General features: G+C 51.3%; 1 protein-coding gene across 1 annotated transcript in view; it reads right to left on the bottom strand.

Annotated features, from left to right (window-relative positions):
* EML6 (EMAP like 6) overlaps positions 1 to 22,166 on the bottom strand; it is a 297,135-nt gene that overhangs the window by 1,281 nt on the left and 273,688 nt on the right. The window contains exons 28-40 of the mRNA XM_062209442.1: positions 17,095 to 17,173; positions 14,455 to 14,584; positions 12,624 to 12,722; positions 11,483 to 11,656; positions 8,164 to 8,372; positions 7,350 to 7,507; positions 6,702 to 6,816; positions 4,847 to 5,035; positions 3,477 to 3,649; positions 2,928 to 3,090; positions 1,843 to 1,946; positions 1,043 to 1,196; positions 566 to 666 (exon numbers count right to left, since the gene is read on the bottom strand). Coding sequence (XP_062065426.1) covers positions 566 to 666; positions 1,043 to 1,196; positions 1,843 to 1,946; positions 2,928 to 3,090; positions 3,477 to 3,649; positions 4,847 to 5,035; positions 6,702 to 6,816; positions 7,350 to 7,507; positions 8,164 to 8,372; positions 11,483 to 11,656; positions 12,624 to 12,722; positions 14,455 to 14,584; positions 17,095 to 17,173 — 1,848 coding nt within the window. The remainder of the gene's footprint in view (positions 1 to 565; positions 667 to 1,042; positions 1,197 to 1,842; positions 1,947 to 2,927; positions 3,091 to 3,476; positions 3,650 to 4,846; positions 5,036 to 6,701; positions 6,817 to 7,349; positions 7,508 to 8,163; positions 8,373 to 11,482; positions 11,657 to 12,623; positions 12,723 to 14,454; positions 14,585 to 17,094; positions 17,174 to 22,166) is intronic.

Raw genomic sequence — 22,166 nt, 5'->3', positions numbered from 1 at the left:
AGTTCTCTTTGTGCCGCTACCTAGTACTGGGTATAAGCATGCAACCTCATCAGACAGCATGTGAAAGTGGGCTAACTCTTGTCCTGCTTGTTTCTTAGAGTGAACAAGGCTTACCACTGAGACTTTAAACATCTCTCTTGGCTGTGGGGTGATCATGCTTATTAACCCTGGCAGTCCACTGAGAGTCCTTAAAAACTCAAGGATGAATTTCCATCTTGGCCTGAGCTGTCAAGGGCTCCTGTAGAAGGCAGGCATCTCAGATCTCTCACCTGCCTGCCCCTCCTCCCTGCCGTACTCAAGGTAGCTGTTAACGTGCTCTTGGCTTCTTACCCATCCCAGGACAGCTATAGGAAACAGGACACAGGCCCATCAAGGTTGGGTTGAGTCTACAGGGACCGAATTAACTTATACCTGGAAAGGCCTTGCCTACGTTAAGACTCAATAATTTCCTGGTTACCATCCTGCCCCGAGCTTCTGGGAGAGGCTTACCCCTAGGCCACCAGGGGGAGGGCAGGAAAGGAGGACAGGCCTGGGGCACCAGAAGTGGATTAATCAGATTGGTTACCTGCAGTCATCTCCTCCAGTGCTGACCACATACTTGTCATCATAAGAGAAACGGATGTTCGTCACATGAGCTGAGTGACCAAAGTAACGCTTGTGTTTGGCCTGCAGGCAAAAGTGAATGAGACAGGTAAGAGGCCCTGCTCCTCCAACAAACTCAGACCGCACCCGGCCTCAAATGCTCTTGCCTGGGACCTCCCCCAACTTGGGATTCCCAATTCATGTGGACATCTCCGTTCAGCAGCCTTTTGCCCTTGCCCTACTTGTGGCCATCCTGTTCACCCTCCACCCTCCCTTCTCCCAGCTCCTAGGGCTGCCCCTGCAGAGGAGGTGGAAAAGTGAGTCACTGGCCAATCTCCACAGGACTGACACAAGATGCCCGTCTCGCAGAGGGCCAGCTTGATGTGGCCACCATGTCCCAAGAGAATCAAGAGCCAAGAGCCTGGAGGAGTACGGGGACCTTACTGTGAGGAAAACTCACAAATTTTTCTGTGCATGGAAAATCAAAGAGCTTCACCAGCCCAAAATCATCTCCTGTGACGATGTTCAGGCCAGCATGGGTCACGCAGGCGCAGTTGACGTCAGCCTTGTCTGCATTGCGAGGCCAGATTCCAATGACTTCATCTCCCAGAATGCTATCCCAGCAGGAAGCGGGGTTAGAAGGAAGACATGTAAGAAGGTTTGCTGTGTTCTAGCATCCCTTCCCAGGGATACGAGGTCTGACTCGGTGAGGTCACGGGGCTCCCCTGGCACGGCTGGAGAGCGTCTCTGTATGCTCGCACCAGCTCCACCTCTGCCTCTCTCTGCCTTAGTCCTCCACACTCCCCCTCCTCCCTGTAGTCCTGAATAAGTGCACACTGGGGAGACACATGGAGGCTCGTTTCCCTTGAACTGCCAGGCATTCTGTGCACATCCTGTTCAGTGGCTCTGGCCCTCCCCTGCCCCCTGCCCGTTCCCTTGTGACTTGAGGCCTACTTGTGCATCTGAGCTTGGCCAAGAGGTAGGAGATGGTTTCCCTTTAAACTTGTTGGATGGGGTTAGGGACTTGTAGCTCTTGTGCAGGACACACAGGAGGAGGACTCCGCACATCAAAAGCCCAGGATCGAAATCAAGACCCGCAGCCTACACTCGTACCAAAAAGCCTCCCAGTTCACCCCTACAGAAAAGATGGCTCCGTCTCGGAGCTGCTTCCGATTCTGGCTGTACGTGGACCTGGAGGTGAGCCTGCAGTAAGAGACTCCCTTGTGACTTTTGCCTCAGGAAGTGTTTTCCTCCAGTCACCTTGTCCAGGAGGCCCAGGTGATCTTCTCAATGACCATGGCTTCGGTTACCTGCTTCCCCAGGGGGACTTCATGCACCTGGCGCTTATAGGCTCCTGTTGACACCTGCAGGTGGAAGAGAACCCATGTCATCAGCTTTCTTTTGCAGTTCAACAGACTCCAGTCAGTGTGCTGCTGTCCAGAACACAGGCCCTGTCTCTGCAGCTCTAGTGCTCTTCTCCAAACCCAAGCTCAACTCCAGGCTGCAAAGCCTGTGGCCAACCCAGAGCAAAATTCACAAAACCAAGTGAATCTAAAGTCAGCACCTGCTTCAGTGCTCCCCAGCACCCTTTGCTTGGCCTTCACTTCACATCATCACAACTGTCATTGCCTGGGTTATTGTGCACTTGTCTTCTGCCGAGAGCAAGCTCCAGGAGACAGGGACCAGGCCCGTTGGATCCACCCAAGGGCCTGGGATAGTGTCTGCTGCAGTAAGTATTTGGTGAATGAACGAATGCATACTCTTCCCCTTTCACCCTGCATACCCAACTGCAGGCCAGCTCTCAAGTGCATATTTGATAAACGCAGGAGAAGCTATCTGGGTTTTGGCTGTCAGACCTGAGGGTGGGGTGTCTCTCAGTCCCTCCCCATTGGTCACTTCCTTTGGGATCCAAGGATGTGCTCCCTAGGCCCACTGTCTTGAGTCCAGGTCACAAGCGCACAGGGGTCAGGAGACCCAATAGGATTTGGAATTAAGCAAGAAGCACCACAGGTTAGATATAGCCCCAGAGACCTGGAAATATGCAATCTTTGAAGGGGAGGTTAAAGACGACCAAGGCTTCTGATTCCGGCTTCTTTGACCATACAACAAGGCTTTCCCATTTTGAATTCCATTTCTCAACTTTCTTCAATTCTCTAAGCCTCCGTTTCTACATTTATAAAATAAATGTAGTACATTTCTTCATTTATAAAATAGGGGACAAAGTAAACGTGCCCTAAAGAGTAAGTGAGTGCATTGCCTGGCAAGAAGCAGGCCATCAGTAGAAGCCATTGTTGCTGTGACCACTGCCGTTGCTTGCCCCAGATATAAATAAACCTGAAGCATACCTGAATGTATTTGCTGTCCGCAGAAAAATCCATCTGAATGACAAAGCTTGGAATATCTTTGCAGTAGCCAATGCGGTTCAGACTGGTGCCCTGAGTGAGGTCATAGAAGTCAACTGTGTGCTCAGCAGAACCAACAGCCAAGAATCGGTTGTCAGGACTGATTCTAGAAAAAGCAAACCCAAGAGCAGGTCCATGAGAAGGGCTGCGGGGCATGGGGCTCCCACACCCCAAGGCACGGAGATCTGCCACCCAACTCACGGGTGGTCAGCTTCTCCCTGCGCCGAATGGAATTCAGACATTGCTCTGGGTCCCGTCCCAGGAAGCAAGGACATGGATGCATACGGTGGTTTGCAGAGTGACGTTTTACAAGTCATTTTTACCAAACTCTTAGAGAAATTAGTCAAGACAGATGAGAGAGTGAGTGTGTGAGAGGGTATGCATTCATAGCTGGCTTGTTGAAAACAGCCTTCCTGGACTGCAAACCACAACCACGGGTGAAGTGAATGTCCCCTTTCTCCTCCCTGCCCAGACCGCCCGCTTCCTACGCACCTGATATCTTGGATAGCAGATTTCCGGTCTCTTTTTTTCCCCCAAACTTTCAAGCTGTTCACCAACAAGATGACAAACTCTCCATTCTTCATGCCAATGGCCACCATCTCCCCATCAGGGCTGTAGGCTGCACACCTGGCGGCATGGCCCAAGTTCACCTTGTTTAGCAGCTTCTACATTGAATCAAAGTGAAGGCACCTGAGCCCCTGGCCCGCAGCCGGCCCCTTGAGGAAATCCTGCCCCAGGCAGTGAGGCTGCCTTCTCCTGCACTGTGGGCCTCCACCTCCCTTACTTTTCACGGACAATGCCCCTGGGTAGCTCTGTGGGCAGTAGGCTTTGGGGAAGAGTGGGCCTAACTTTTTCTGTACATAGTTAGGCAGTAAATGTCTTAGACGTTTGCAGGCCCATATGGTCTCTGTCCCGACCACTCAACTCTGTCACTGAGGCACAGAGGCAACCACAGATAATACATCAACAAGTGTGGCTTCCTGTGCAGAGGCAGGCAGCAGGCCAGATTTGGCCCTCCAGCTGTAGATCACGGAGCTCTTGCTTGGGGAAGTCTGCTGGTTCAAATCTGGAATCCCAGCTCCAAGTGACTTCTCAGTGTAAGGAAGCCCTATTAACACAGCTCTGGCAAGGCTGTAGGCAGCCTTAATGACACTGCACACAGGGCATATGGGATACAGTAGGTATGCAATACACGGCAGCTACGGCTAACAAATCTACTAAATATTCATAGACACCATCTTAGGAGTTTAATAAACACACTTGGGCTTTTCTGTGTTCTCTGACCCTCGAACTAAAATTAGGACCGAGACATATAGTAGCCATTTTGAAATGAAACCAAGGATTTTAATTATTCGAACTTAAGTGCTTGTTTTAATATTGGACCAAACTTAGAAGCAATCTGTTTGTCCCCACAGGCTACGCCTTCCTTTCTTATTTTGCATTTTTACCCCGGATGAACTTTAAGATTTTTTCCCAAACTCTAAGAGAATCCATGTTGGGATTTCATCAGGAATATATTAGCCCACGTGGGGACATCTGACATTTTCGATGGCTATCAGTCTTGTCTTCCAGGGAAGACATGATTTGCCTGTCTTGTAGTTTCTTTCATAACAAGAGAATAATCATTCTCAAATTATTCCTGCGCTCTAACTATTTATAAGTGGATATGGGCTAAAAGATAATGGAATGGGCACGTGGGGGACCTCTTTCATTCCTAGGCGTCCACCCTGCCTAGTCTAACATTCCCAGCCTCACTTGAAGCTGACCTGTTCTCCAGCCCAGCCCTCAGCTCCAGGCTGATGCTCGCTGGCCTTCACGCTGCCCCGCTGCGGGCATCCCAGCTGAGCAGAGGGCTCCCTCACCTTGTCAGCCAGGTCCCAGATGCGGGCTGTGCTGTCGTTGCTGGCGGAGATGAAGATGTCCTTGGACGGGTGAGTGGCCAGGCCCCAGATCTCCCCTTCCATGTGTCCATCAATCAGGATGTTGGAAGCAGCATTTTTTTCACCGACCTCAATGATTTCTCCGTCTTTGGTTCCCACTAAAATTTTGCCCTGTTGTAATTAAGACGTTATTAGAAAAAGGTCAGCTGCTGCCTGAGATACCCAGAGCAGTCAAATTCATGGAGGCAGAAAGTACTATGGTGATTCCGGAGGGTCCACTGGGCACAGAGTTTCAGTTTTCCTAGATAACAAGTTCTGTGGATGGTTCCACAATGTCAGTGTACTTGATGCCACTGAACTGAACACTTAAAAATGGCTAAAATAGCGGGGGTCGGGGAGAAGTTTGGCTTAGTGGTTAGGCCACTTAGTGGTTGGGACTCTTGTGGTCCCATATCAGACTGCCTGGATTTGAGACCTGGCTGCACTCCCGATTCCAGCTTCCGGCAACAGCTGGTAGATTGCTCTCATTGGGTACCTGCCACCCATGCAGGAGACCTGGATTGAGAGCCCTGCTCTTGGCTTTGGCCTGGCCCAGCCTCCACCATTGTGGTCATTTGGGGAGTAAACCAATGGATGAAATTTCTACCTCTCAACTAAATAAAAATTTTGTAAAAATGGTTAAAACAGTATATCTTTTGTTTCATATATGTTGTCACAATTTTTTAACCAGTAGTTTGAAGACGTCTCTATTAGGAAGGCTTGGACAAATGCCTCTGTGCGTTGGAGTTAAAGTAGCTGAGGGAAGTTCTGTTTTTAACAACAAATCCATCCATCCCCTGGCATCTCCTCCCCTTCTTGCCATCAACTACTTTAGGCTTGAACTTGCGCACCAAGTTCTCTGTCATCTAGACCCCGCTAGAACATTCCAGTGACTGCCATGACACCTCAGGGTGGATAGCCAATTTCTTCCTTTTCTTTAAGATTTTAAGAATGTATCTGGGGGCCAGCGCCGTGGCTCATTTGGTTAATCCTCCGCCTGCGGCACCAGCATCCCATATGGACGCTGGGTTCTAGTCCTGGTTGCTCCCCTTCCATTCCAGCTCTCTGCTGTGGCCCGGGAGGGCAGTGGAGGATGGCCCAGGTGCTTGGGCCCTGCACCCGCATGGGAGACCAGGAAGAAGCACCTGGTTCCTGGCTTCGGATCAGCGCAGCACTGGCCGTGGTGGCCATTTGGGGAGTGAACCAGTGGAAGAAAGACCTTTCTCTCCCTGTCTGTCTATAACTCTACCTGTCAAATAAATAAATAAATAATTAATTAAAGGACCCTGATGTCTGGGTTATTGTTTAAAAACAATGTATCTGAAAATTGAGAGAGAGAGAGAGAGGTATCTTTCATCCTCCTGTTCATTCCACAATGGCTGAAACAACCAGGGCAGGGCCAGGCAAGGAGCTTCATCCGGGTTTCCCACCTGAGTGCAGGGACTCTTGCACTTGGGCCATCTTCCACTGCTTTCCCAGGCACATTAGCAGGGAGCTGGATTGGAAGCGGAGTAGCTGAGGCTCAAACCCCTGCCCATATGGGATGCCGGTGCCACAGACGGCTTAACCACTGTGCCACAGCACGGAGCCCTAGACAGCCAATTTCTAAGACAGCTCAAAATCTTACTAAGCTCTTCCTTCCACTGGACACCGCAGGCCCCTGTGACTGCTCCTCTCCCATGCCTAACTCACAAGTGGCGACTTGTTTTAAGGACTGAACAAACACCCACAGGCAAAGTGCCTGGCTAGGAAGGTGTCACAGGAGGGCTCACCCCTCTCCCCGCCCCTGCCCGCTCACTTTGCCACGGCACACGGAGCGCACACACTCCACCAGCTGCCCCGTCTCCAGCTGGAAGGCCCGGCACCGCTTCATTTCCTGGTCCCACAGCTTCACAGCACCTCCTTCCTTGGTCCTAAAAAAAAAAAAAAACAAAGATGGGGAGGCACACAGCCCATCACCCGCATCCTCAGCCCCCCTCCCCCATCCATCAGGATTACAGGCCCAGCAGAACAGACCACCCAGGGTCTGGCCTCTTTCATGGCCCCATTTTTAGTGCTCATAACCCCCTGAACTTGTAGATTTCCTCCAGCCCCTTCCAACAATATTATCTTGGGAGCAAAGAGAACGTAAGCTGGAAAATCCGATGGTTTGTACTTGAACGTTCCCCCTGTCTTCCCGCTCCCTGGTCATCTCTTCCCTGGCCCTGGTGGAACTCCCTTACCCTCCTCTCCCGACCTCCTCCTTTCCCTCAAACAGCTACTGAGGGTAAGACCTGAGGAACAGCGGTGCCTCCGGTTTATTCCAGGAGGCCTCTCAGGTGGGTAAGCCCGGAAGCACCTCTCTCCGACTTGGGAAGCCTGGACCCGGAGCCCTCAGCAGAAGGGCAAGGTGCAGGGCCATCTAGACTTTCTCCCCTGGCCTGCGCCCGCAGGAGCCGCCACTTACGGCCGCTCTTTGCCGCCGGTCACGATGAGCCCGTCCCGGAGGGTAGTGTACATGGTGAACACGGGGCCCGTGTGCGCCTTGGCCACCAGCCGGACGAGGAAGTGGTCCTTCCACACGTAGACGTCCCCGTTGATGGCACCCGTGAAAGTGAGGTTGTTCTGCAAGCAAAGCGACACCTTCCTTGCTCGCGGCACCCCCACAAGGGTCCCTTCCCACCCCCACCCCCGCGCCCCTGTTACAGAGCCAGAGCCGGAGAGGCTGATGTGCGCGGGCCATGGCGTGTTCCTGCGCTAAGGGAAGCAGCACCGGCGTGTGACTTCCCAGAGTCTGGCTCCACATCCATAAGCATGTGGAGCCCGGGAACGTGCCCAGGGGACAGCCTGCGCCACAGCTCGGCCGCAGCCAGCCCAGGAAGGGGTCACAGCCACAGCAGAAGGGGCGACAGAGGGCACCCCACTGCCGCCGACATGGGGCCCTGGGGGGACTGGCGGAGCAGAAGAGCTGGGGAGGAAAAGACCACCCGGGAGCAGCGGGAACTGTTCCCAGTGTCCTCTGGGCTAACCCCAGGTGCAACAGGCAAGCCTGGGGCCGCCTTCGCACTCCCGCACCTCCAGCCCCGGGCTGGGTCCTTCCTTTTCCCCATTCACATTGTGAGACAAGACTGTCCCCCGCCAGTGCTGAGAGCAGGGTCAGTAGTTGCGGAGGGACGCGTAGACGCGCAGAAGGCAGCAGCGGCTCTCCTACTGCTCGTCTCTTCTTGGGCCCCCTCCCCGACGCCCGCACCCAGGACTTCCGGGCCCCCGCGGGCACTCACAGCACCGAAGGCCACGGAGAGCATCGTCTGCATCTTAGCAGCCTCCATCGACCCGATGACCCCTTTCTTGTACAGCAGGGCGCTGCCCGCCAGGGTCCAGAACTTCATGTGTTTGACCCCGACGGACACAAACTGCGTGTCTGAGTCAGGGCGAAACTCCACCACGAAGATGCGCTCCAGGTGGCCGCCTCGGCTGGCAACCTTGGCACCTGTCAGGGGGACAGAATCCGCTAGAATCGGCCCTCTGAGCCTGTCGGCGGGCCTCGGGCTCCCGGGCAGCCTTCTTCTTGAATGAGCTGCCTCTGCCCTGCAGACAGTGCCCTGAAGGCCGAGGGGAGGACGGCGATCTGTGAGGTTTCCAGAACAGCCTGCAGCTGTGCCAGTAGCAGAAGTGGCCCAGGAGATGGAAGCTCTCGGAGGTGAGAAAAAGGCAAAAGGCTCTCAAGGGTACCCCCACCTTCCCTCCTCCAGGCTCCCACATCACCACCCCACTGGAAGCCTAAAGCTCTCAGTTTGTTCCACGGGGGACTCACCTTCCTTTAGGCGGTCAGCATCCATTTCTAAGGTTCTCTGCATTTATTTTATTTAAAAAAGCTTTCCCATAGTCCTTTTAATTTTGTTGCTTTCAGGTTAAGAATTTTTACCTTATGTATTTAATTGCTAGTTTTCCCCTCAATCCAATTTATTTATGGTTTTGACTCCCCTGCATTCTAATGAACCTTCTTCTTAAACCCCAACTCCATCATCGCAAAGCAGCTTTGGACACAGTGTTCAACTGTCTGGGTCTTAGTCTCCTCACCTGGACTGGGGCTATCCTCACGTAAACTGGGGAGTAAAAAAAGTTGCTATTTTCCATTAGGTAAAGATTTAAAGAACTGCTACAAGCCCTAAGAAGAGTGCTTGACACAGCATCGTGGTTTGCTTCATGTCAGCACCCTCACCTTACTTCCTTCTTGGCTCTCTTGGCTTCTATTCTCGGAGCTTGTATTTTAAATCCATCTCTCTCTTTTCATCTTATTTCATTTTGAAGATTTTGAGTGTTTATTTTTAACTTCTGTTGCCTTTTTTAAATGAAACTCAGTGTTTTAGTTCCATTTTCCTCTTAATAGTCTCCCCTCCCTTTATTACTTTTTCTATCCGTTTCTCAGAATTCTACATTTACTTGTTTTTGTAATGTACATCTTGTAGGGCAGAGGAGGGTCTTCAAGTTAGCTGGGTGTGCAGTGGCCCCCTCAGACGCTCCCCCCGGGATTCTTCTCCAGGAGAGGCTGGGGAGACCCACAGGTCACCTCTCCCTGCACACGAATCCATGACTAGCCCACTAGCTATGGCTCAAAGTTTCACCACCCCTGGTCTCCAAGGATACCACAACCAAGGTAAAAAACAGACCAGGAGAGAATATTCGCAATGCTTCTAAGAGCCAAAGGATTAACATTAATACTCCATAAGGAACTGAAAATCATCTGAAAAAGACAAGCCTCCCACCCCAGCAGAAAAAGCATTTGAACAAGCCAAAGCAGAAGCAGCAATACCAGTGTCCGACAATGGAGGGGCGCAGGGTGGATCTCTCTCGTCAAGAGGGAGACGCAGAGAAACAAGGAGAGGAGCATTTTTCCGAAGCCACTATCTGCTTCTTCCTGAATTTCAGGGACACTTCTGATTATGGAGACACCTGTGATCCTCTCTGCATCAGGTTCTACTCTGCTTCGGAAAAATTAGACATCCAGGACTCAAGTTCATGCGTCTTACGTAACAAGCGCATTTTAAATTCCATTTTATTTGGTTTATTATTATCTATACACTCAGAGAGCGGGTCCAAAACAGCCCCCTCACAAATGAGCTAACAAATGGTGAGAACAAAAGCTAAGTAGGCCTCACCAAACACACGCCACGCACCTGCAGGCACGGCTTCTTAGTGCAGGGAACCCGCACTGGGGAAGTCAGGGAGAAGAGGTGCTGAGGCCACAGCTGACCCGGGAGAGGCCATGGCAGGTAAGAGGCCGTCAACTATTCTCACTGGCCCTTTCTTGGACTCATTCCCAAAGGGACGACGGGAGGCCTCTCTCTGAGAACTCGCTTTAAGTCCTGGATCCTCCGATCCTCCCTTGGAAGGTCACAAGGGCCCTGGGGGAGGGCTACTTGGAGGCTGTGAGGAGAGGGAACCTGAACTTAGACAAGACTGTGTTCGAGCCATATGACAGCTTTCTTCCAAGGACCTGGGAATGGGAGGCACTGCCGGAGGCGGCTGGGTCTCCCCTAGGGATTTCATAGGCCCTTTCTGTTGGCTGGGCTCCCCGTGGAGGGGGCTGGCTGGATCCTATCTGGTCCCCCAGCTCCAGTGCTTTCCATGCACCAGTTAAGATGCGCCATCCGGGCATTCTCATCCGGGTGAGTCTGCCAGTCACTTGTGATACCAGTTAGGGGCCCATTTGCACTCCGCATACGCATGAACAAGAAGGGGGAAAACGCGGTTTTCTGGGAATACTAAGGACCCATCTCCCTCTCGATGGAATTTGATGAGTGTGTCTCACCGACAATCTCTGCAGGCTATCCACCCTTTTTTTCCTTCTGGGGGCTCGGGAAGGAGCTTTCCTTCCAACATGCTCATCTCTTGCAGCCGCCCCTCCCCACCCCACCATGGGAACCTGACAGATATTGGGACTCCAGAGTCCCGCGCTGGTCACGTGCCACCTCTCTGCCTGCCTGGCTCAGCGTGTCCCAGATACAGGCTTCCCGGCTGCACGCAGACCTCATTAACATCCTCACTAATTGGATCTGCTTTCGCCAGAGCAGCACCCTGACCTGAGAATATCCTCCGAACACTGCACATCTTTCATTCTAGGATGTCCATAAATTTAGTAGCAGCTGGGGTGTGTGTGTGTGTGTGTGTGTGTGTCGGGGAGGACAAAAAAGAAATCGGCTGCATGAAACCTAAGCCTTGATTGTCGGTGAATTCTCATGTCTAAAAAACTGAAAGGAAAGAAAAATGTAAATATCCAAATGTATTTCTGAAGCTTCCATGGTAAAATATTTTCCCATTTCCTATAACAAAGGCAACCAAAGTGATGCCTATCACAGGATCTAAGGACAAGGAAGTCAGGGTAGGAAGGTGGATGAGACAGAAATGGGCAGGAGGCTGTCTTGGAGGAAGAAGGTTGCCAATATCCGGGCCCTTCTAAGTCCCCAAAGATCCTTCATTAAGCGGCCCCGGGGCCCCTGGCCACAGTTCCTCTGGTGGCCTTTGAAGTGAGGCAGGTGGGGTTGGAGCGCAGCCCACAGAACAACGAGCCCCGAGGAGGAACAGCCGAGCCGGGCCTACCTTCCTGCCATCGCCACACCGTGATGGTGTGCTCAGGGTCCACTCCCACTGACACCAGCAGCTTTCCGGTGGCGCTGAAGTTGACGTAATTCACCCCCTTGGAGTGGAAGCACCGCAGCATGGAGAGGGTGTGTTTGGTCATGGCGTCCCAGATGTGGATCGACGGGGTGGTCCCTGGGTGTGGGGAGGCACAACACAGAACTGAGGCGGGGAGCGGCGCGTACACGAGAATGCCCGTGCTCCTTTCAACGCCTTTGCTGAGACAGCACTGGGGCCTTTGTGGTCACTGGGCATGAGATCTATGGTCTGACCTGGCCCCGGGAGAAAGACAGCGGGAAACTGTGGACATCTACATCCAGCACACACGCACACACGTGCGGAGGATTCGAGACACAGGAAACTGGTGAGGTCAATGATTTGTATCAGCAATTCCGCCAGATACAAGCAGCCAACAGGACACACGGACATGGTTTTGCTGTGCGGAGTCAGACTACTCACGGGTGGCACGGCCTTACCTGGGGTCTCCGGGATATCACCTGCATTGGGTGGGCAATGGCAATGAGGAAGCGGCAAGGGAAAACAATAGCTACGGTAAGTCACGTCTCCGAAGGGAAGCAGTCAGCACCAGCATCACAGAGTTCCAAATGAAACTTAAGAATGGACATGGGTTCAATGAAAACAAGCAGGAGGATACTTGTGTCAAAACTGCCCTTGAAATGACAAAGTAAAAAAAATAAAATAAACGAATGAGCAAACTTCTCACAAATGTGAATCGGTTCACATTTGCTGTGGGCAGGTTCCCAGAGCGCAGAGGAGCCAGGCACACACACTGCAGCCTGCCCAAGCACCACCACCAGCCTTCAAGACACGGGGCTCCTCATGGGACACCTGGGGTCCACAGCATTGTTCCCCCCGCCCCCGGGGACAGGGGTGTCCACTTCTTTGGACTGGCAGGCTCCGGGTATGCCTTTATGCTCCCTCAGCATCACCCATCGATGGGAGTGTTAACACAGACCCCCAAAATCAACAGCAACAACAAAGAGTGGGCGTCAGGGGCCCACTTACTCCCTTGGCCAATAACTGCTCACAGTCACCGTCCCTGCTCAGCCACGACAGCCTCCGCTGCTGCAGGGCCCCCTACCTATCTGGCTGGTGGCCACCACGTTCCGGTACTTGGGGTGCTGGTTCACGGTGAGGCAGAGGATGTCATCCGTGTGCTCCAGGTAGAAGCTCTGGCTCCCTAGGAGAGAGAGAGCACGGGAGAGTGATGGGAGAAGGCATCAGCAACCCAGGGCTTCATGTGGAATCTGGAAATTCCTCACAAAAGTGAGGCCTCCAAATTCTCACTTTTAGAACCATCCTTGGGAAGACAGGAAGCCCCTTTTAAAAATTTACATGTTCATTCTACGTCTGGGGGAAAAGTTGGTATCCATTACTACTGTGTCTGAGCTCCACTTCCATGCTTCCTGCGGCCTTATGAGGTTCAGAGACCAAAATGGGCAAGTTTAAGATTTCCTCCTTCCCGTGACATGGGATTGATGGTTTCTTGATATCAGGTGGGCGGGACTGGAGGTAATGCTTTACTGCACGAAATGGCGCCACTCACTCATCATAGAAGGAAGAGTGAAATAAGAAATCTATAGGGAGTTCTCTTTTAATCATATTTACCAAGTGTCAATCTGCTTGAGTACATGGATGGCCCAGGTGACAGCTTTACCCTCCAGAAGTCTTAAGTGAACATACATCGCAGGAAGTAGAAGAAAGGGCAAGAGTGCTTTATCATCTAGTGTAAGAAATGTGTTTGCTGACTTCCTACATGGTCACTTTAAACCCACCCAAATTCCCAAGGTCTGAGAGGAGAATGAAGTGTTTCTCACACACACACATGCACACACACACACACAGCTACTAAAATGGTAACATGTAGCTAGACATTTGAAAATATGTATAGAAAATTTCAAGGTCGTCTTCTCCCTCAAAAAGGCACAAATCAGTATGTGCCCAGTGACTCCACTAAGTCTATTTAGGACCGACTTCCTAGAATTGGGAAGGGACAAAAACATTTGAAAAAAGGTCTGTTTTGAGATTTGAAGCAATTAAGGCAAAAGTTAACATATTCAAATTTGGTGTCAAAGATATGGATGTCTAGGGGATAGGTATTTAGCCTGGTGGTTCAGATGCCCGATATCCACGTCAGAGCCCCTGGGTTCAGTCCCTGGCTGTGGACTCCAGCTTTCTGCTCATGTGGACCCTGGGAAGCAATGGTGACGGCTCAGGTAATTATGTTTCTGTCGCCCATGTGGGAGACCTACACCTGGACCTAGACATGAGTCCCCGGCACTGGCCCAGGCCCACCCCAGCTGTTGAGGGCTTTTGGGGTGTGAACCAACGGAGGGCAGAGTTTTCTCTTTCTCTCTCAAATAAATAATTCTAAAAAGATATGAATTTTGTTAAATTAATTTCTAAAGGCTTTTTTGTTCAAAATGTTGCTTACCTTCATTTTTAAATTGAAGTCATCAATTTAGTCCAAGGGACAGTAAATTTTGTCTATCACTCTCATTGTAAATACAGCCAAGCAGCCCCAATAAACAAAACTTGAAAAACAAGAGCTGCTGAAAAATCCCCTGTGCTTTGTTCTTGGTTACGGTCTCCAAGGACTTCTCTCCTCCCCACACCCGGCGCTGGCTCCTCTCCATGGTGCCCAGCCTCTGAGGAGCTGATGTAAGCATAGACAACTCCCCACTAGGGTTTACAACAAGACCTGGCGGTGTTCAAGCCAGAGAGGACGAGGGCTTTGTCTCCTGGAATTGAGTTTGAGCATTTCTCAGACTAACTGAGAATAGCCTGGAATTGAGGGGAATGGCCCTACATGAAAGGAACCTGCTGAAGCATTTACACATCTGGAGAGTGGGAAAGCGTAGCAAAGAGCACCAGGGAAAGCCCGGATCCCGACGCTGGTGCGTCCCCATTACCTGTGGTGAGGTTCTGAACGATGCCGGCCGCTGCCGTGTGGAAGATGATGTCGGTGCCATCGTTAAGGTAGTGCAGGTTATTGCGACAGTCAAACCCTCGGTAGCCAAACACATGGTCCAGGGCCAGCTCCTGCGTTCACACACACAGAGTACAGTGACCCTCAGAGGCAGTAAGAACAGAGGAGCACGCCCACATCCCAGGAACAGCCACACCGGCACAGGAACAGCATGGCTGGTGAGGCCAATGGCCAGTTGCTGGAGACACGGTGCTCTTGGCCTACCCCGGGACAAAACATAGCCCTGAAACGCAAGGTTTGCAGAGTGGTACACAGGATTACAGTGACTTTCCTAAATAAACCAGACACACTTCCTGGTTCAGTGGGTGAGCCCAGGTCTGCACACTTGATACCCTAGAAAGGCCGCCTGGGAGTCTCAGGTCTGTGCCTCAGCAGCCCTGCAGGTGAGCTGAGTAATGGCTCCGGGACTGGCTCCCCTCAGTCCCATAAATGTGGCTGGGACCGGCAGAGCAGAATATTGGGCAAATGTTTGGTGCTTGGCCTATGAAATTTGTACGCATTTGTATGTTTGTCCCGACAACCAGATTCTGTTCCTGGTTTGTGGTCTTTCTGTCTTGAGTCCCATGACAAAGACCAGTGGCTGATTCACAGCAGGTCTCAACTGATGTCAACACACATGCATCGGGCACCACCTATAGGGCTGGCACTGTGCTGGTTGGTGGGATATGAAATTAAGATGTGAGTTTCCCTTCTCTGGTTTCTTTGAATCTGGCCTTTTTTCTAAATAAAGCTCACCAATTACAAGCAGGTTAATTTTCCTAAAACACTACAACACCTCTTAATTCAACAAAAGTTCACAGTCTGTCATTGCCTATGGGGTATAAGCTCAAACTCTGTAAGGTGGCACAGTGGGTCCTTCTCCCACACCCCCGACTCCAGCTCCCGCGCCCCTCGGCCGGACCTGACTCGCCCATGGAGCTCACACAGCATGAGCGTTCCTATCCTTAGGATTCTGTGTTTTGTAAGTATCACCTGGAACGCCTTTCTCTTCCTTCCACCTTAGCGAGTGTCAGTCTCTGCCTCAGGTACCCTTCCCAGAAGCTGTGTGTGTAACGTGTGACCCCACCAGGCAAAAACAGTTCAAGAAGTCTGCAGATAAAGAAAAGGCATCAGACGCGCACACGACTCTTCCGGGAAGAAGAGAGGCGCCATCCTGGCTTATGCTAGGTTTGCAGCTCCTGGATCCTGCTCTCCTCAGGCTCAGCTGCATGTCCTGACATGTGCTATGTTTCATGATAAAGCCGCTTACTAAATACCCACTTTCCAATCAATTTGAAGACAGGGATTTTGGCTTCAGTGAGTGCACAGACCAGCAGAGGAGCTGGAGAGATGAGCGGGAAACGAAGTTCAGCCAAGAGGCGATGAGGGCTGCAGCAGAGGGGGAGTGTGGAAGGGTGAAGGGCGTCACTGGAGAAGGGTCTGGGTGGGGCACGGCTGGACGACAGAGAAGAGTGAAAATGAGCCAGGAGCAGTGGTGGGCTTGGGTTAAGGATTTCACTCGTGCTGGGGTATCATAGGCAATGACCTTGGAAGTGGCCCTGGCGAAGGTTGCAAAACCACAAACTTCAACCTCATTGTCAATGTCAGAATCCCCTGAGTCTTAATTGGTGGGGTCAGGTAGCAAAGATTAATATTGTAAAGGACTAACTCTGGGAGTTTACTGGAGCTGATCCTCAAGTCTCAATAACCGATTCAAACCTTTCTCTACTTACTGGCCTACTGATCTTGTGCATGGAGCTTTTTTTTTTTTTTTTTTTTTTTTTTTTTTAAATTAACTTACCTATTTGAAAATCAGAATTATGTATAGAGAAGGAGAGATAGATATTCCAACCACTGGTTCACCCTCCATATGACCGAAACAGCCAGCGCTGGGCCAGGCCAAAGCCAGGATCTTCATCTGAGTCTCCCACATGGGTGGCAGGGGCCCAAGCACACTGGTCATCTGCTGCTTTTCCCAGGCCACTAGCAGGGTGCTGGATTGGAAGTGGAGCAGCTGGGACATGAATCGGCACCCACATGTGATGCTGGCACTGCAGGTGGCAGCTTTACCCACTATGCCACAACACCGGCCCCTGGTGGATGGGACTTAACAACCCTCTTAACTTTGCTGAACCACAGTGCCCTCATTTGTAAAACAGAAGCTACAAAGCACCTATGTGATGTGTGTCAGGGTTGTCTGAAACCCTTCCAGGAAGTGCACAGCCCAGCACCTGGCACACAGCAAGTGCTCACACAATACTGGAGGCAGCAAGGAATCAAGCTCTCTCCTCCTCTGTTGCCGCTCTTGTCCATGAAAGGGATTCTGAGGCCCCAAGTGGTACACGTAGTGGGAACGGGAGCCAGGTTTAAGGGTCATTGGCCATTTAGAGTTTACCTGATAGGATAGGGTAGGGAGGGGAAGAATTGAACTATGATGCTGGGGTCCCAGGGGTGGGGGCGGGACACAGAGAGAGCTAACAGGCCCATGGGTTCTCCAGTGTTGTGGGCCATGTGGAAGGTGGAGTCCAACAGGCAGCTCTCCTCCACACAGGATTAAAAGTGAAACAACGTTGAATTTTCTCACCTCAACCAGTTTCTTTTTTTTGGTGATATTGTTCTTCTGGAGCTTGTCAGGCTGGGGAGCTGCACGGCTGACAGGTGGTCTGGAACAGAGAGAGCGGCGGAGGCACAGCATCAAACACGAGCCAGTGAGGTTGCCTGCCTGGCGCCTCGGTGGAGGCCAGCGCCAGGCTCCCTGTTCAGAGGGCCCTGGCCCTGGGTTCCGACCTGTCCCCCCTTTCCCTCCCTGCTGGAAGAAGCCCCTGACACGAAAGGTCCTGTGCTGAGGGGGCCTCCCCACTCTGAGGGCACCAAAGTCAGGCTCGGTCCCTCTTGCCCACCCTTGGCGTCATCCTGGGAACCACGAAGGGCACCTGGGCCAGCGAGGAGCCCAGCCACGGAAAGGACGGGGCCCGATTTCCAGCAGCCGCCGGCCAGTTTTCAGACAGGGACTTGCCAGTGCTTAGATTTAGATCCCGGGGGGATGGGACATGGGATTCATGAGCCAGGCTCCGGGCCATGTGCAAAATGCCCAGGGTTGGTCTTGCCACATGGAAGGGCAAAGAGGATGCAAAGGCACAAAAGACAGAACTTGTACCTGCCACTCTGTCCCGCAGGGTCGCCTTTTCCTCTCACTTTTGGGCTTTGGGGCCTGCCAAGCTAACTGGAGATCTTCTAGTGAGTAGCCCCTAGCGACCTCCTAAATGACTGGGCCGATTCTTGGTGCTGTGGGGTTCCCTAGACGCTAGCATGACTCTGAGGGACCCACACCAGCTCCCACTGCACCTGCTCCCACTGCAGATTCCAAATCCACTTATTTATTGCTCCTCGCATATGCAAAGAGAAAGGATTACCTTGATCCCCTTGTAAGCAGCAAACAAAGCCAAGTGAGAAACTTAGTACAGTTTAGAGCAGCATTAGCAACCACTCATTCATGCACAAGCATTTTCCAAGTGAACAGACATTCCTGTGTGGCACAAACCATGCTTCCCCGGCATGCCAGCAAAGGACTAAAACAGAAAGGAAAGAGTGCGCTGGTCTACACATTCAGAAAGCTCAGACCCTGCCACCTCTGGGCAAACTGCACTAACGCGCCTACGGGACAGGGAGAGAAAAGGCAGCCTTCGCAATGCTTCCGGCACGCTCTCGGGGCTTCACCGGTGTGCCTGGGGACTCTGTCCCCGCTCCCCTGTGTTGGAGAGAAGGTTCTCCGAGAGCCAGCCACCACCTCCTGGACATAGCTGGGCGTCATGCACAATGGTTACTTTGTGGCCAAATCAAGTTCAACTCATAATTTAGCCTGGTAATTCCCAGTGGCTCTTGGTAGGTCAGCTTGCCTGCCGGAATGGCTTATAGGTTTTGTTTTTTGTGCATGGGAAAACAAGGTTCCTTTATTTTCTCAGAAACTCTTCAATCAAAACATGTTATGTAATCACAAGTGATAACTGGGCCAAATGGTACTATAATCACCAGCGAAGAATGGGCAGAGAGCTCATCTCTACAAACGACACCCCCGGCTGACATCATTGCCACCACACTGAGCCCACTCAGAGGCTGGGGGCCAGCCAGCTCGCACAGTTGGATGCTTCCTTCACATTAATTATCGCTTCCCAGGACATCTGCTCTTTCTTCTGTTTTAGGGGGGCTTTCAGATGAAACCGTGGGTCTCTTCGCAGTCCTCAGAACGTTTGTGTGTACGACAAAAGCAAGCCAGGGTCCATGAGGGCAGCAAGGGGACAGCAGAACTACGGCATGAGTCAGAAGGCATAGTTTGAGATTCAACACAGGGCTCGTTTTCGGGGTACACGCAGGCTGTATAATATGTAATATATTATACACTGTATATAGTTATGCATACAAGCACAAACACTGCATATTTATATATACACAAGACTGTATATATATCATATACACAGAGAGGCAACTGGAGGCTTTTTTTCCACCTTGATGTTTGGTAAAAAAAACTGAAAAGTAAAGCGATCTCGGAGTATCTCTTGTTTCACAAGCATACGTTTACGGCTGCATTGCTTCAAAACTGAGGGTGAAAGGTGCAAGGGCAGAACACCTGCCTTGTGGCAAAGTCAGCAGGTTTTAAGAACGACCCCTCCCGGCTGCGGATTGTGCACGAGCACTTATGGGGGATGTTGAGCGAACACCTGTGCTTTTCCAGACTGCGAGAGTACTTACTTGACAATTCCCTGCCTCCAAAGGAAAGCAAGTTAAAACACAATACAAGTATTAAAGGCTTCTTTCCAAGCATCTATAAACAGTGCTCGTAACATCAGACGTGGGCGGAACTGCCAAAAATTCCCAACACAGCCAAATGCTGGAGTTTCGCATTTTTCAGGGGATCTAAATCCTTCCAGATTCAGAGTTCATCAGAAATGTGACACTGAAAAGCTTTGCTGGAGTAAGAAAGAGCAGAGAGAGGGCATGAGGACATTCACTCAGCCCAATAAACACTTTATAGTCGGCTGTTCCCATCTGGCATGGGGTGGGAGAGCGAATGCTTTGGGGAGTTGGCAGGGAGACCTGGAACGGCCAGGAGCTGGGAAGGTGAGGCGGTGGGGGGGTCAGGTGGGAGGAGAAGAGACATAAAGGGACTCGGTGGGGGCGAGCAGGGCTTCAGAATGACTCGGGGCAATGAAGAAGAGAGAGCGCTTCCACTGGGCAAGAAATTTAATGAGAGAAGCTGGCAAGAGAGCAAATAAATTAGATAAACAGGAGAGAGGGTCATGGCCAGGCGTGGGCTCCAGAGAGAGCAGGAGAAGCTCAGATAAGGCAGGGAAACCATGGAGAGGCAGTGAACTCAGGCACGTGACTTGGCGCTGGGTAATGAGGCTGCCCCGTTCTCACCCAGGGCTGGGGGCCTTGTGCGGTGCTTGTGGGCGGATCCACCACCTCGTGGCCCTGTGCTCCCTGTGCAAACAGGTGGCACATTCTGCAGGCAAGAGCAGGGCTGCTGAAGAGAAAACCTAGACTCACTTGAAGGTGCATGGCAGGTACCCCGACACACTCTCCCCTGACATTGGCCCCTGTGGGAGGTCAACGGCCTGGTGTGCACTTGTTCCTCCTCAGGATGCTGGCACAACCCAGCATGAGGCTTGCAGAGCCACACAGAGCAGTTGTTATAAATGGGGGGTGTGGGAGTGGGGAAACTTAGCTCCCTTAGCCAAGAACAAGTTTAAAATTGTTTTTAGTGTTGTTGGTGAATATTCAAAGTATCCTTGGAGGAAACATAACTTTGTTCAAATTCCAAATGCACCTTAAAATCCTCTAAGTGTTTTCAGAATGTCTAAGGAAAAACAACTCATCTTAATCCTGGTATTAGATGGGGACCAGCTCTTGATCCTGAGCACTGTTTCAGAACCAGCCTCTAACACTGCCACACACGGGCTTCTGCAACTCAGTGAACCCCTGACACAATTATGTCTGCTCTTAACCAAGTTTGCTGGGGGAAGGAGGCATGTTTTAACAAGCTTTTCAGAGACGTCTGGGATTTAAGAGAGAAAGATTAAGAACCATTGCTCGGGGCTGGCACTACGGCGCAGCAGATAAAGCCGCTGCCTGCAGTGCCGGCATCCCATATGGGCACCAGTTCAAGGCCCGGCTGCTCCTCTTCCAATCCAGCTCTCTGCTATGGCCTGGGAAAGCAGAAGAAGATGGCCCAAGTAGAAGATGCACCCTCATGGAAGACCCAGAAGAAGCTCCTGGCTTTGGATTGGCCCAGCTCCAGCCATTGAAGACATCTGGGGAGTGAACCAGTGGATGGAAGACCTTTCTCTCTCTGTAACTCTGCCTTTCAAATAAATAAATAAAAATTTTTAAAGTCACTGCTGTAGGATAAATATAGGTTCAGAGAAAATCTCCAAAGCCCGGGATCTCTCTGTTATTCACACAAAAGGAATAGGATTCCATATATTTCTATGTCTTCCAGAACCATCTACAGCGTTGTTCAGTGTCCAGGTGGGGTTGAGGGAAAGGAGTCAGACAGAACAAGGGATGCCCTGAGAGAAGTCTGCCATCTTGAAAACACTCTCGCAAAGCCTATGACAGTTTTTTTTTTTTTTTTTCAAATGAGGATACAGTACCCAACTTGGACACTTAGGTGAATGTCAAAGGATTTGATTGAAAGGTTCAAAGTGTACAGGTGCAGGGGAAGGAACTTAGAGCACAGGGGGCTGACCTCTGACGAGGGGGAGGAGTGCCGGGGAGGGGGCTGCTTCAGAAATTGAGGAGGAACCTGTCTACTGCCGCACTGGACCACACACAGTCACTGCCACACAAGGCTCCGAGCACTCAGCAGAGGATCCTCCAGGTCCAGATGTGCTCTAACTAAAGCACACAGTGCGCTTGGAAGCCTGACCAAAACCAGTTTTTAAAACATAAAGAAAAATATAATAGACCTTGTTAATACTTTTTTGTATTGATTACATATTGAAGTGATAACATCTTGAATCAACTGGGTTAAGTAAAATAATCTGCTGAAATTAATTCCACCCATCTCTTTTAACTTTTTAAAATGTGGCTACTAGAAACATCACATACATGGCTTGCGTTTTATTTTTACTAGGCAATGCTGCTCAAGAAGAAACGAGGTCTTCTTTCCAGCAGAAGGAACATTGAAGAGAGCCAATCAGATGAGGGAAGTAGACCGCTCCCAGGTCACTGGCATGGCAGGCAGGAAAGACAGGGGCAGGGAATGAAGCCGAGACAGTGGAGCCTGGACGAAAAGGGGATGGGGAAGGAAGGAGAGGCTGGGATGCGTGTGGGAGTAAGATCAAAGCATTGTTTTTTTCTCCTGGAGGAAGCTGGGTGGGGATAGGAAAGACCGGAACCTGTTTCTTGGCTGAGGACTTGGGTTCAATGGCGGGATGTAGAATTACATGCTGAGACGAGGGGAGAAGATGAGGAGGCACAGACAGGTGGCCAGGAGCAGGCACCAGCTGCAGGGCCAGTCTGGAGTGGAAGGAGGGGCTCACTTCCTCTAAGAGAGTAGCTTCCGTAGGTGGGGATGAAGAGAGAGGGATGAGTGTCAAGGTGGAGTTCCTACCCAGTGGCTCCTATTTCCCCAGTGAGGAAGGCAGGAAAGCACCG

The sequence above is a fragment of the Lepus europaeus genome, chromosome 13 (genome assembly GCF_033115175.1).
Source record: "Lepus europaeus isolate LE1 chromosome 13, mLepTim1.pri, whole genome shotgun sequence".
In the NCBI taxonomy this organism is placed as follows: domain Eukaryota; kingdom Metazoa; phylum Chordata; class Mammalia; order Lagomorpha; family Leporidae; genus Lepus; species Lepus europaeus.
Note: the sequence above shows the minus strand (reverse complement) of the source record. Positions and strands in the feature narration are given on the sequence as shown.